The following is a 13294-nucleotide window of genomic DNA, read 5'->3' on the forward strand; positions in this document are numbered from 1 at the left end:
ATACCAGTTGATCCTGCCAAAAATACAGTGGGCACCCAACTTCCTGTAGCAAGCTGATAATTCTGCACCAAAACCTGAAGCATTATTGTCAGCTCTGCCCAGTTCACTTTTGTGAATTACAGAGTCCCTCCCCCATGTAAAGGAGATAACGGGAGGGGAAGGTGTTCTGTAGTCTTGTCCTATGGTGACAATGCTGCTCCTTCTTAGATAAGGCACAGTGAGTCACCCTGGGACAGGAAGTCACCCTGGGACAGGATTGTCACCCTGGGACAGGAAGTGTGTTACTGACAGGAGCCCCAGGTGAAAAAATCCTGAAAAAAGATCATATAAAATTGCTCAATTCCCCCATCAACATAGTCAGTATTGATGGGGGAATCCCTCCCGTGGAGATATTGTGTTGTCCTGGTGAAGGGACGGGGGAAGCCTGTCGGGAGAACACAGTGGGGTTCATTTACTAAAGCTGGAGAGTGCAAAATCAGGCTCACTTCTACATAGAAACCAATAAGCTTCTAACCTCAGCTTGTTCAGTTAACCGGTTCCCGACCAGCGCACGCCGATGTACATTGGCAGAATGGCATGACTGGGCAAATGGACTTACAGGTACGTCCATTTGAATTCCCCGCCGTGCCATTGCGTGCGCGCGCACCGGCCGGGAGCTCCGTGAGTCGGGTCGCGGGCCTCGCGGACTCGATCGCCGCGGGGATACCCGCGATTGCCTCACGGAGAGAACGAACGGGGAGATGCTGATGTAAACAGCATCTCCCCGTTCTGCCTAGTGACAAGTGTCACTGATCACTGTCATCGGGAGCAGTGATCAGAGTAATGACACTGCTAGCCCATCCCCCTACAGTTAGTAATCACTCCCCTAGGACATACTTAACCCCTCCCCGCCCCTAGTGGTTAACCCCTTCACCGCCAGTGTCATTTACACAGTAATCAGTGCATTTTTAATCGCACTGATCGCTGTATAAATAACAATGGTCCCAAAAAGTGTCAAAAATGTCCAACATGTCTGCCATAACGTCGCAGTCACAATAAAAATCGTTGATTGCCGCCATTACTAGTAAAAAAAAAAATTAATAAAAATGCCATAAAACTATCCCCTATTTAGTAAACGCTATAACTTTTGCGCAAACCAATCAATAAACGCTTATTGCGATTTTTTTTTTACCAAAAATATGTAGAAGAATACGATCGGCCTAAACTGAGGAAAAAAAATGCTTTTTTTATATATTTTTGGGGGATATTTATTATAGCAAAATGTAAAAAATAATACGTTTTTTTCAAAATTGTCACTCTTATTTTGTTTATAGCACAAAAAATAAAAATCGCAGAGGCGATCAAATACCACCAAAAGAAAGCTCTATTTGTGGGGAAAAAAAGGACATCAATTTTGTTTGAGAGCCACGTCGCATGACCGCGCAATTCTCAGTTAAAGCAACGCAGTGCCGAATCGCAAAAAACACTCTGGTCAGGAAGGGGGTAAAATCTTCCGGGGCTGAAGCTGTTAAGCTTTGGCAATAAAACCTGGAAGCTGATCGGTTTCTATGCAGAAGTGAGCCTGATTTTGCAGTCTCCAGCTTTAGTTAATAAACCCCAGTGATTATTTCTAGCGGCTATAACAGCTACTAACAATAATTGCATGTAAAACTTGGTTGTACCCAAGTTGATTGATAGATTCAGCCTGCCCATATATGGGTCAAACCGTCTATGGCCGTCTATGGCCGGCTTAATCTGATTGGTTTCTATGCAGAGCTGCACCAGATTTTGCATTCCCCAGTTTTAGTAAATCAACCCCTTTAATAAATGTGTGTTTTGCAAGTGTTTTTGGTGAATGAATTTGCTTTTAGGCCAAAAAGTTAAATTTCGGTCTCCTCTGACCAGAGCACCTTCTTCAACATGTTGTGTCCCCCAAACTGCAAACTCCAATCGCAAACTGCAAACGGGACTTGGGTTTCTTTCAACTATGGCTTTCTTTTTGCTACTCTTCAAAAAAGGCTTTTTGTTGAGGAGTACACGAATAATAGTTGTCCTGTGAACAGATTCTCCCACCTAAGCTGTGAGCTCCTGCAGCTCCTTCAGAGTTACCATGGGCCTTGTGGCTGCTTCTCTGATTAATGCTCTCCTTGCCTGGCCTGTCAGTTTAGGTGGACGGCCATGTCTTGGTAAGTTTGCAGTTGTGCCATACTCTTTCCATTTTCAGATTATGGATTGAACAGTGCTCCGTGAGATGTTAAAAGCTTGGGATATTTTTTCATAACCTAACCCTGCTTTAAACTTCTCCACAACTTTATCCCTGTCCTGTCTGGTGTGTTCCTTGGTCTTCATGATGCTGTTTGTTCACTAAGGTTCTCTAAAAAACCTCTGAGGGTTTCACAGAACAGCTGTATTTATGCTGAGATTAAATTACACACAGGTGGCCTCTATTTACTAATTAGGTGACTTCTGAAGGCAATTGGTTCCACTAGATTTTATTTAGGGGTATCAGAGTAAAGGAGGCTGAAATGCATGCCATACTTTTCAGATATTTGTAAAACATTTTAAAAACCATTTATCATTTTCCTTCCACTTTACAATTATGTGCCACTTTGCTTTGGTCTATAACATAAAATCCCAATAAAATACATTTACATTTTTATTTGTAACATGACAAAATGTGGAAAATTTCAAGGGGTATGAACACTTTTTCAAGGCACTGTATGTTACTGCATATGTTCTATTTCTCTTCCATAGATTCTATACACAGGAATTGTCATTTATGCTCCAGCTTTGGCATTAAATCAAGGTAAGACATGTAATACAACAAAATACCAATGAAAGTACAAAGTTTGCCTATTTATGACCTGTATTTCAATTTTGTGGATTTGTACTGTTTGCAGAGCACTTAAGGAAGTAAATGCTTTAGATATCAAATATGAAGTGTACTGGGCTGGAAAATTGGAGTTTGAGTTACATAAATTATTAATTTTAGGTAAAGGCATGTTATCTATTGTAAGAACATAGACGTACTAAGATCACTCCATTGCCACATCCGTAAATTTAGATTTGAAAATGGAAAAAAAATGGCTTTGAAGGTAGATTGGACTACACGATTTATATAAAAAAAACATAGAAAACATAAAAAAAGTTTTTGTACATAAATAGACAAAGTTAAAAACATGTATTCACATCTGTGCAGAATTTGGCCAACCATGGCCAGATACTTTCAAAATGTTGCTACATGGCAACAGGTAAGTGAGCCCCTGTGCGTCAACACGTTTCGCCGATCTGCTTCCTCAGGACACACAAAAGGGTTGATACAGGAAAAAACAGGCCTCACTTGCCTGAATGTGAGCAAGCATGCATAAAGAGGCTCACTGGGCAGGCACCGGGGCAACAGAACAAATAAAGCAGTCTAACCCCCACATAGTCTAATATAATCAGAGAGTTGATAATTAAAAGAAGTGTATTTAGAAGCTCCCATAAGCTCAGATGGCAAAAGTGGGGTGATAATAATATTCGTAGATGGTAGAGCAATCGCTAGGCTAGAATAGCTTTACATCAAATGGGGAGTTGTTAGCAAAAAATCTCTGAATGCAAGATTGAATTAAAGATGATGAGACATAGATGTCATGCCAGACCAAAAAGGTTGATCTGTGCAGCCAGGAGGTGACCCAAGGGGACACTGTAGTTATTTACTACAGTGTCCTCTTGGGTCACCTCCTAGCTGCACAGATCGGCCTTGTGGGTCTGGCATGACATCTATGTCTCATCCTCTTTAATTCAATCTTTCATTCAGGGATTTGTTGCTAACAGCTCCCCATTCAAGGCAAAGCTATTCTAGCCTAGCAATTGCTCTACTGTCTACAATTATTATCTGTTGGAATATATATACTATTTCTTGCATCACCCCACTTTTGCCACCTGAGCTTATGGGAACTTCTAAATATACTTCTTTTTATAATCAACTCTCTGATTATATTAGACTGCCTGATTTGTCCTGTTGCCCCGATGCCCTCCCAGGGAGACGCTGTATGCGTGCTCACATTTAGGCAAGTGAGGCCTGTTTGTTCCTGTATCACCCCTTTGTATGTCCTGAGGAAGCGGATCAGCGAAACGTGTTGACGCACAGGGGCTCACTTACCCATTACCTTGTAACAACATCTTGAAAGTATCTGGCCGTGGTGGGCCGAATTCTGCACAGATGTGAATACATGTTTTTAACTTTGTCTATTCGTGTACTAGAAACATTTTTTATGTTTTCTATGTATAAATAAAATATAAATTTTTTATATAAATCGTGTGGTCCAGTCTGCCTTCAAAACCCGACCCAAGGGTTTTTCCATTTTCAAATCTATTGTAAGAACAGTAATCTGAGAGCTACTTCCATAACGGAATGTAAATCACTTTAGCTTGTTTTTAAAGGCGGTTTTGATCATAATTCAAAAATGTAACTATTGTAAAATGTGGTTAAAACATTCTGCTTTAATAAATTATCTCCATATTTTAGATTCAAAGCAAATATATAGTGATTCTTTATATATAAAAGAGACAGATAATCTCTAAATTTAATGCAATAACAAAAATAGAAAAAATAGCAAGCACATAACATGTGTAAGCCATGTAGAAAATTACTTTAAAGCGAAACTTCAGTCATTTTTTCAACTTTCCATCTATTAAATCTTCTGCCCTTGTTGTTTTAACTTTGGATAGTAAAACATTTTTTTTTCTGCCAGTAAATACCTTATACAGCCCACTTCCTGTTTCTTGTCTGGTAAAAAACCTAGGCTTATGACATCATGCACAGCTCTCTCTCCCTCACTCTCCTGAAAGTTTGCCAGGAAGGGAGGGGGGATGAGTCATAAGAGCACCAATGAGAGCTGCAGAGCTGAAGGTGTGCCTCTGTGTGTCTGTGTAAATCCAGGAAGTGAACAGGCAGCAGCTTCAGCTGTCCACAGTTAAAATGGATGCAGCCAGACTCAGTGGAGGGAGATCTCTGCAGCATATTTGGCAAGTACAGAATCACAGAATATATCAAATAATATGCAAAGTCATTGGAAGGAAGCTTCAGAATGGCAGAGATGTTTTTATTACAAATTATGTAAGCAGACTGCAGTTCCTCTTTAAGAAAAAACTACAATGAAAAAAATCACAGCCTCATTAAAGTGGTTCTAATAAAATGCCTTCTGTGTGCAGCAGCCCCACCTAACACTTACCTGAGCCCAATCTTCCTCCAGAGATGTGCACGAGAGCCTCGGCTGTCCGGGGACTCTCCCTCCTCATTGGCTGAGTCATTTGTCAAAGTCACTGAGCCAATAAGTAGAGAGAGGGGGCAGGGCTGAGCCTGCTCAGGTGCTCCCACAGCAAGCTGCTTGCTGTGGAGGCTCTTAGCAGGAGGGAGGGGCCAGTAGCGCCAGTGAGGGACCTGAGGAGAGGAGGATTTGGGCTGCTCTGTGCAAAACCACTGTACAGAGCAGGCAAGGATAACATGTTTGTTATTTTATTTTGTGTTTTTTTTTGTTTCAAACGGTTTTTATTGAACAATGTACATATTAACCATAATTTTGCATGTTATAAGGCAATACAGCAATTATTCATTAAAGCTTTTTGGATATCTTATAAACACAATTGATTCTGTTCAGGTTTTTGTGACCTGTAGCTATCTGTTCCAAATTTTATTGTACTTGTCTGGGCATCCTGTTAATGTAAACATATTTTTTGTAGGGTAGTGTGTTATTTATATCTGCTTTCCAGTCATTAAAGCTAGGGGGTAATGGTCTCATCCATTGTCTGGCAATAGTTTTTCTGGCTGAGAACAGCGTTTCCTGCAGGAATGTCTTTGTGAATTTGTCTATATCAGAATCAGGGAATATCCCCAATAAGCGTTGTTTGGGATCTAGGGTCAAGGGGGAGCCCATGGTATCATGCAGGAAGTCTACAATCTGCTTCCAGAACCCTTGGAGTAGTGGGCATGCCCAAATCAGGTGGAAAAACGTGCCTGCTTCACGGCTACACATCATGCATGTGGTAGGGTGTCTCTGCCGAAATTGAGCAATTCTTAAAGGGGTAAGATATGCTCGGTGTAGAATGTATAACTGGGATAGTCTGTCAGAAAGTTTAGGGCAGACGGCCTTGCAGGAATCGAGTGCTTCACTCCATTCTTCGTCCTCTAATGCTTCCACCTCCCTTTCCCAGCGCGGTTTAATATCATATGCTAGTTTAGTAGAAGAAGGGGTAATAAGCATGCTGTAGAAATTGGAGATTAATTTTTGTGGGCCTGTGCCTTTCACCACTGCCATAATGGCATTAGGGGTGGGTTGCGGAGGGGATTGAGGGAGCTGAAAGTGTGTGGCATGTCGTAACTGTAGGAATCTAAAAAACATGAAGTTGGAAAGCATAAACGTATTTTGGAGGTCGTCAAAAGTTTTAAGTTTGCCATTTGACAGTATGTGGTATAAGTAGTATATGCCGGTTGTACTCCAGATCTCTGTATCTGGGATCTGTTGGAATTCCGAGAGTTACTTATTATGCCAGAGGGGGGTAAAGTCATTATGTTTGGAGTTCCCTAATTTTTCGGAGGTGATATCCCATATTCGCCTATAGTGATATAGGAAAGACCTGCGGTCTCCTTCAGAGTCATCTCCCCCAGAGCCCACCGCAATCGCACTAAGTGGGTCTGAGGTCTGTTATGCCCACTTCGGACAAATCTTACTCTTATCAGTTTTGTCTATATGGTACAATTGGGATAGTTGAGAGGCAAGATAGTATAAATTAAAATCGGGTAGGGCTGTTCCGCCTAGATCCGTGGGATTCTTAAGAATCCTCCAGGCGAGTTTGTGTCTGTTGGTACCCCAAACTAATGGCTTAAGCAGAGCTTCCATTGACTTAAAAAGTTTCAGCGGCAGGCATACTGGTGTGAGCCACAGTAAATATAGTATTTTGGGCAACAATACCATTTTTATTACATTAATGCACCCCCATATGCCTAGTGGAAGACGGGCCCATACTTGAATTTTGGATTTAATTAGGGCAAATAGAGGTTCTATGTTAAGGGATATATAATCAGCCGATTTCCGAGACACAGATATTCCTAAATATTTAATAGTGTTTACTCGCTGTAATGGTAGCTGTTCCTGTATTCTGGGAGGGGGAAAGCTATCAATGGGTAGGATTTGGGATTTTTCCCAATTAATTTTGAGTCCAGAGAGAGAAACGAATCGCTCTATCGTTTGCAGTGCAGCTTGGAGAGAGGTGTCAGAGTCAGCAAGGTATAACAATGTGTCGTCTGCATATAGACTATTTTTTTCTGTTAGAGATCCAAGGTAAACACAGTGAATCCCTGATGGATATGGCGAGAGGTTCAGCTGCCAGAGCAAACAGCAGTGGGGATAGGAGGCAGCCCTGTCTCATGCCTCTGGTTAGACCAAACGTCTGAGAGGGCCAGCTGTTAGCCATCACTTTAGCCATCAGTGACAGATACAGCAATTTGATCCATTTAATAAAGCTAGGACCAAATCCAAACCTTGTCATACATTTCCAAAGATACCGCCACTCCACGAGTCGAATGCTTTGGCCGTATCTAAAGTCACCAACATTTTCGTGTATAGCTTGCAGGTTGATATATAACTTTCTGAGATTACAGGAGGTATTACGACCCGGCATAAAACCTTCTTGGCAGTGCTGTGTCTTGGCCTAGGCCAACAAGGCCCAGGCCTAGGGCGGCACTGTGCGGGGGGGCGGCAAAAAGCCGCCCCCCCCCCCCCCCGAAAATGGCAGCAGCGTCCTCTTCCCGCACAGCAGGGCCACCATCTGGGGAGTACAGCTTAGCAGTGCGGGTGCGGAGGGGGCTAGAAAGTAAAGTAAGAACTGTCAAGCCGCCCCTCCGTAAAGCTGTAAATCTGTCTCTGATTGGCCCTCTGCTGTGGCCAATCATGGGGAGGAAAACAGCGGTCAGGAAGCTGGGCGGCGGCACAGCGAAACCAATTAGAGCCGCTCTCTCTCTCTCTTCTCCCTTCAGCTGACAGAAAGGGGAGGGGGGCGAGCGGGGGAGTTCTCTGGCAAATGGATCAGCAGCGCTGTGACAGGGAGAGGAGAGATGCGGGCTGTCTGTGTATCTTCCCCGCTCGCCCCCCCTCCTCTTTCTGTCAGCTGAAGGGAGAAGAGAGAGAGAGCGGCTCTAATTAGTTTCACCATGCCGCCGCCCAGCTTCCTGACCGCTGTTTTCATCCCCATGATTGGCCACAGCAGAGGGCCAATCAGAAGACTCTGGGGGGCATCATGGGAAAATAGTCCCTGAAGAATGGTGGCCCTGTGTGTCAACAGACATGCTACAGCCCCCAGCATGCATGCACTCTGCTGAGGGAGGGGGGGGGTGTTAGAAGAGAAAAAGAGGGAGCCACGCTGTACCCGCACCACCAGGGAGCCACGCTGTACCCGCACCACCAGGGAGCCACGCTGTACCCGCACCACCAGAGAGCCACGCTGTACCCGCACCACCAGAGAGCCACGCTGTACCCGCACCACCAGAGAGCCACGCTGTACCCGCACCACCAGAGGGCCACGCTGTACCCGCACCACCAGAGACACGCTGTACCCGCACCACCAGAGAGCCACGCTGTACCCGCACCACCAGAGACACGCTGTACCCGCGCCACCAGAGAGCCACGAGGTACCCACACCACCAGAGAGCCACGCTGTACCCGCACCACCAGAGAGCCACGCTGTACCCGCACCACCAGAGAGCCACGCTGTACCCGCACCACCAGAGGGCCACGCTGTACCCGCACCACCAGAGACACGCTGTACCCGCACCACCAGAGACACGCTGTACCCGCACCACCAGAGAGCCACGCTGTACCCGCACCACCAGAGACACGCTGTACCCGCGCCACCAGAGAGCCACGAGGTACCCACACCACCAGAGAGCCACGCTGTACCCGCACCACCAGAGAGCCACGCTGTACCCGCACCACCAGAGAGCCACGCTGTACCCGCACCACCAGAGAGCCACGCTGTACCCGCACCACCAGAGAGAGCCACGCTGTACCCGCACCACCAGAGAGAGCCACGCTGTACCCGCACCACCAGAGAGAGCCACGCTGTACCCGCACCGCCAGAGAGAGCCACGCTGTACCCGCACCGCCAGAGAGAGCCACGCTGTACCCGCACCGCCAGAGAGAGCCACGCTGTACCCGCACCGCCAGAGAGAGCCACGCTGTACCCGCACCGCCAGAGAGAGCCACGCTGTACCCGCACCGCCAGAGAGAGCCACGCTGTACCCGCACCGCCAGAGAGAGCCACGCTGTACCCGCACCACCAGAGAGAGCCACGCTGTACCCGCACCACCAGAGAGAGCCACGCTGTACCCGCACCACCAGAGAGAGCCACGCTGTACCCGCACCACCAGAGAGAGCCACGCTGTACCCGCACCACCAGAGAGCCACGCTGTACCCGCACCACCAGAGAGCCACGCTGTACCTGCACCACCAGAGAGGGAGCCACACTGTTCCTGCACCACCAAAGAGAGAGCCACGCTGTACCCGCACCACCAGAGGAGGAGAAAGATAAAGCCACTGCCAGGGTACAGACATGCTACACTACTGACCAGAGTCCGCCTGGGCAACCCAGAGTGAGCGAACGTCCAGCTGGAGGGATCACTGTTGCAGTTTCACCGGGTCTGGTAAGAGAGCCTGTTGGCCATTATCCATTACTGTTCCCAGGGACTGAGCCATTAGGAAGTGCCTAACCTGATATCCTCTAGGCCTTGTTGACCGCCACAATGAGCTCCAACGCTGGGCCTCCAGTCCAAAAATTAAGGGGGGGGACACAATTTTTACAGCTCCAGGTGACACCAAACCTAGTGACGCCACTGTCCCAGAGCCCACAACAAGTTCCGGCACTGAGCTTCGGTAACTGGCAGCCAGAGTGCGCTAGTGTGGGCACCCAGGAAATCTGCCACCTGGGGTCCCACAAGCGGCGATCGGCTTTCCGTAGCAGCCGCCACCTCTCTCCCCACTGTCAGCCACACACACTCCTCGGCTCCTCCTCCTTCTCGGCTCCAATGTTCTAGTGTACACAGCCAGGAGGAGAAGGAGCCACAGAGGAGGGACACGACTTCAGTGCAAGAGCCGCGCTGCCGGTCTGAGGTCTGTGTATAGTTTACAGTGGAGGGGGACACAGTAACCGGGAAGGGGGGCAGATAACAGATGCACACATGGATGAGGGGAAGGGGGGTAAGGGGATATGTGCTGGGTGCTTTGGGAGGGGAGAGGATATGTGCTAGTGAGGGGGGTCTGATCCTCCCCTCCCAAAGCAACTAGCACATATCCCCTTACCCCCCAAATGAAAAGATGCCACATGCCTCTCTGTCCTCTTCCCGCGGCGTCCCTCTGTCCTCCAATGAAGATGACAGGGTGGATCTTTAAAAGAAAGGGGTGTGGCCTTGACAGGAAGGGGTGGGGCATATTTAAATTAGGGGGTGCGCAAGCTCAGTCAGGCCTAGGGCAGCACAAAACCTAAATACACCACTGCTTCTTGGTCTGCATGAATTAGGTTTAGTATCACCTGGTTGAGGCGAAGGGCAAGAACCTTGGCTAATATCTTAATATCGACTTGTATTAGTGAAAATAGGTCGGTATGCTTTTGGATAACCTGGGTCTTTTCCTGGCTTATGTATAAGGACTATGATTGCCTCACTCATGGAAAGGGGCAATGTAAAAGTCTCAAAGAGATGGTTATATAGTGTTAACAATTTATGGGTGAGTACCTCGCTATATTGTGAGTAGAATTCTATGGGTAACCCATCTAATCCCAGAGACTTACATCTGGCAAAGCTAGCAATCGCCGTCATTATTTCGTCGGTCGTAAGGAGTGCTTTTAGCATGTCTACTTGGTACTCCTTTAGTTGTGCAAAAGTGATTCCTTCCAACAGATGTTTTAACGGTTCTTCATCGGTAGAGACCTGTGATGTGTATAAGTTTGCAAAGAAATCCCTCAAACCCTCACTGTGGACCTTGTACGTCAGCAGTTTTTTCTTCTATTTTCATCTGGTGATCCAGACAATAAGTCTATAGTTTTTCAAAAGAACAATTTCTCTTGCAGATGCATTAGTTGGGTCAAACCATTTACCGCTGACAGGAGTGCTTACAATTGTCAGATTTTATTTATGTGTGTAAAATCTTTATTCCAAAAGGAAAAAAAAACAAATTTGCTATAACTATTTATTCAGTACTGTATTAGCTGGAGTTTGGCTTCAATTTGTTAGTGTATTTAAATTTGCTGGTGCATCTAACACTCCCCTCCCCCCAGCCACTATCCAAAAGTGCCCCTGTGCTCTTTCATCCAGAGTGGGAGCACGCTAATACCGGAGGTGTGTTAGTGGCCAGATTATCAGGTGAAAACAGAGGCAAAACGCCTAAAAAAGAAAACGAATGCAGCCACCACATCTAATGATTGGTAAGCTGCAACATATTGTTTAGTTTTGGGTTTATTACTGCTTTAACTTTACATTTCTAGACTCTGATGTTGGTGTGTTTATTACAAACAGCAGACAGAGTAAAGCTGGCCACATATACAAGTACAGATTTTTTTGTTGAGCCTGCAGACTGAACAAAAGAAATCTGAAAGATTCCTTCATCCACGTTAAAAGCATGAATGAATGAATCCCTTATGCCTGGCTATTGTATCTGACTGGCTGCAGGTGCTGTTCGTAGGATAATTTTCCAGCAGGCTCCTTTGATTTAAGTTGCTGTGCCAGGAGGGCTGTACATTGCTTCAATTTTGGCAGCAGGAGTTGGCTGATATTTGAGCAATTTATAGCCAGCTTTAGAGGGAATTACAAAGAATTTTAAAGCATCTCTTATCTACAAATCTTTACCTGGTATCCTTCAAATCTCCAACCAGATCATGTAAGGAAAGCCAGCGACACTGTTGATCTTATGAGAAATGCAGCGTCCTTGTCATTTTCCTTTGATCTGAACTGCTGTCCTGGTCTCCGTGTCTCATCTGGCCACTTCGGAGTAGAGAGTTCAGAATTACTTCCCACCTACTTGCCCACCTGCGGCGATCTTACAATCAGCCATCGTTGATGGAAATTCCAAGGATTCAGTTGGGATACACTGTAGCATCAGTGCTGAAGAAGGACCCTGTCTGTGAAATGTTCTCCACTCCCAGAGCACACAGTTATTAAACTAGTGCTATTTGTGTCCTCTCTGGGTAAATGCAACCTATCTCTGTGGAGGGATTTAACCTATCTGTTGGTCATTGAGTTACGACTAAGAGCTAAAGGGCAAGCAAATCGCTTCAATCCATTCCTTCCTTCCGCCGCATGTTTTTGTGCTTTATTTGTGGTCATATGAGTTAATAAAAGTGGAACAAGGTGTGTGGCCGTCCAGAGTATCTCCTTTATCAGTGATAAGAAATCCAAGCTCTTATGCCCTGTACACACGATCGGACATTGATCGGACATTCCGACAACAAAATCCATGGATTTTTTCCGACGGATGTTGGCTCAAACTTGTCTTGCATACACATGGTCGCACAAAGTTGTCAGAAAATCTGATCGGTCTAAATGCGGTGACGTAAAACACGTACGTCGGGACTATAAACGGGGCAGTAGCCAATAGCTTTCTTCTCTTAATTTATTCTGAGCATGCATGGCACTTTGTGTGTCGGATTTGTGTACACACGATCGGAATTTAACCAATTGGATTTTGTTGTCGGAAATTTTATAGCCTGCTCTCAAACTTTGTGTGTCGGAAATTCCGACGGAAAAAGTCCGATGGAGCCCACACACGATCAGAATTTTCGACAACACAATCCGATCGCACTTTTTCCGTTGGAAAATCCGACCGTGCGCACAGGGCATTACAGTTGTCACCAGAGGATTGGAGAGCAAATCTTCCAATGGGGACACTTGTTCCAATAACAAGTCTCTAAGGGGGCAATTTGTCAACTTTGTAAAGATTTCCTCTTTGCTTTTTGTCCCAGAGACTCAACAGGAACAAAGTAAAATCTACCCAGTGGGACACAGGCAGCAACAAATAAAATGTTAGGGCCTTTAACCCTTGCCTATTCTATCCAAATTTAAAAATAAATGTTTTGGCTATACATACACTTTACACAAGGGGTGATCAGTAAAAATGTGATAGCCTTTAAACTGGATTTCATGCTTAATTGCTTTTTAATGTTTTAATTCTGTGTCATCTTTCTTTATTCTTGTTTTAGTCACTGGATTTCATTTGTGGGGTGCTGTTGTGGCCACTGGAGTAGTCTGCACTTTCTACTGCACGCTGGTTAGTAATGGTTACATTTGCTT

The 13294-nt window shown here is 45.6% G+C and overlaps 1 protein-coding gene across 1 annotated transcript in view; it reads left to right on the forward strand.

Annotated features, from left to right (window-relative positions):
• LOC141132214 (sodium-coupled monocarboxylate transporter 1-like) overlaps window positions 1–13294 on the forward strand; it is a 43576-nt gene that overhangs the window by 6681 nt on the left and 23601 nt on the right. Inside the window, exons 3-4 of the mRNA XM_073620376.1 lie at window positions 2734–2785; window positions 13204–13271. Of these exons, the coding sequence (XP_073476477.1) occupies window positions 2734–2785; window positions 13204–13271 (120 nt within the window). The remainder of the gene's footprint in view (window positions 1–2733; window positions 2786–13203; window positions 13272–13294) is intronic.

Source organism: Aquarana catesbeiana, linkage group LG03 (genome assembly GCF_042186555.1).
Source record: "Aquarana catesbeiana isolate 2022-GZ linkage group LG03, ASM4218655v1, whole genome shotgun sequence".
NCBI classification, from domain to species: domain Eukaryota; kingdom Metazoa; phylum Chordata; class Amphibia; order Anura; family Ranidae; genus Aquarana; species Aquarana catesbeiana.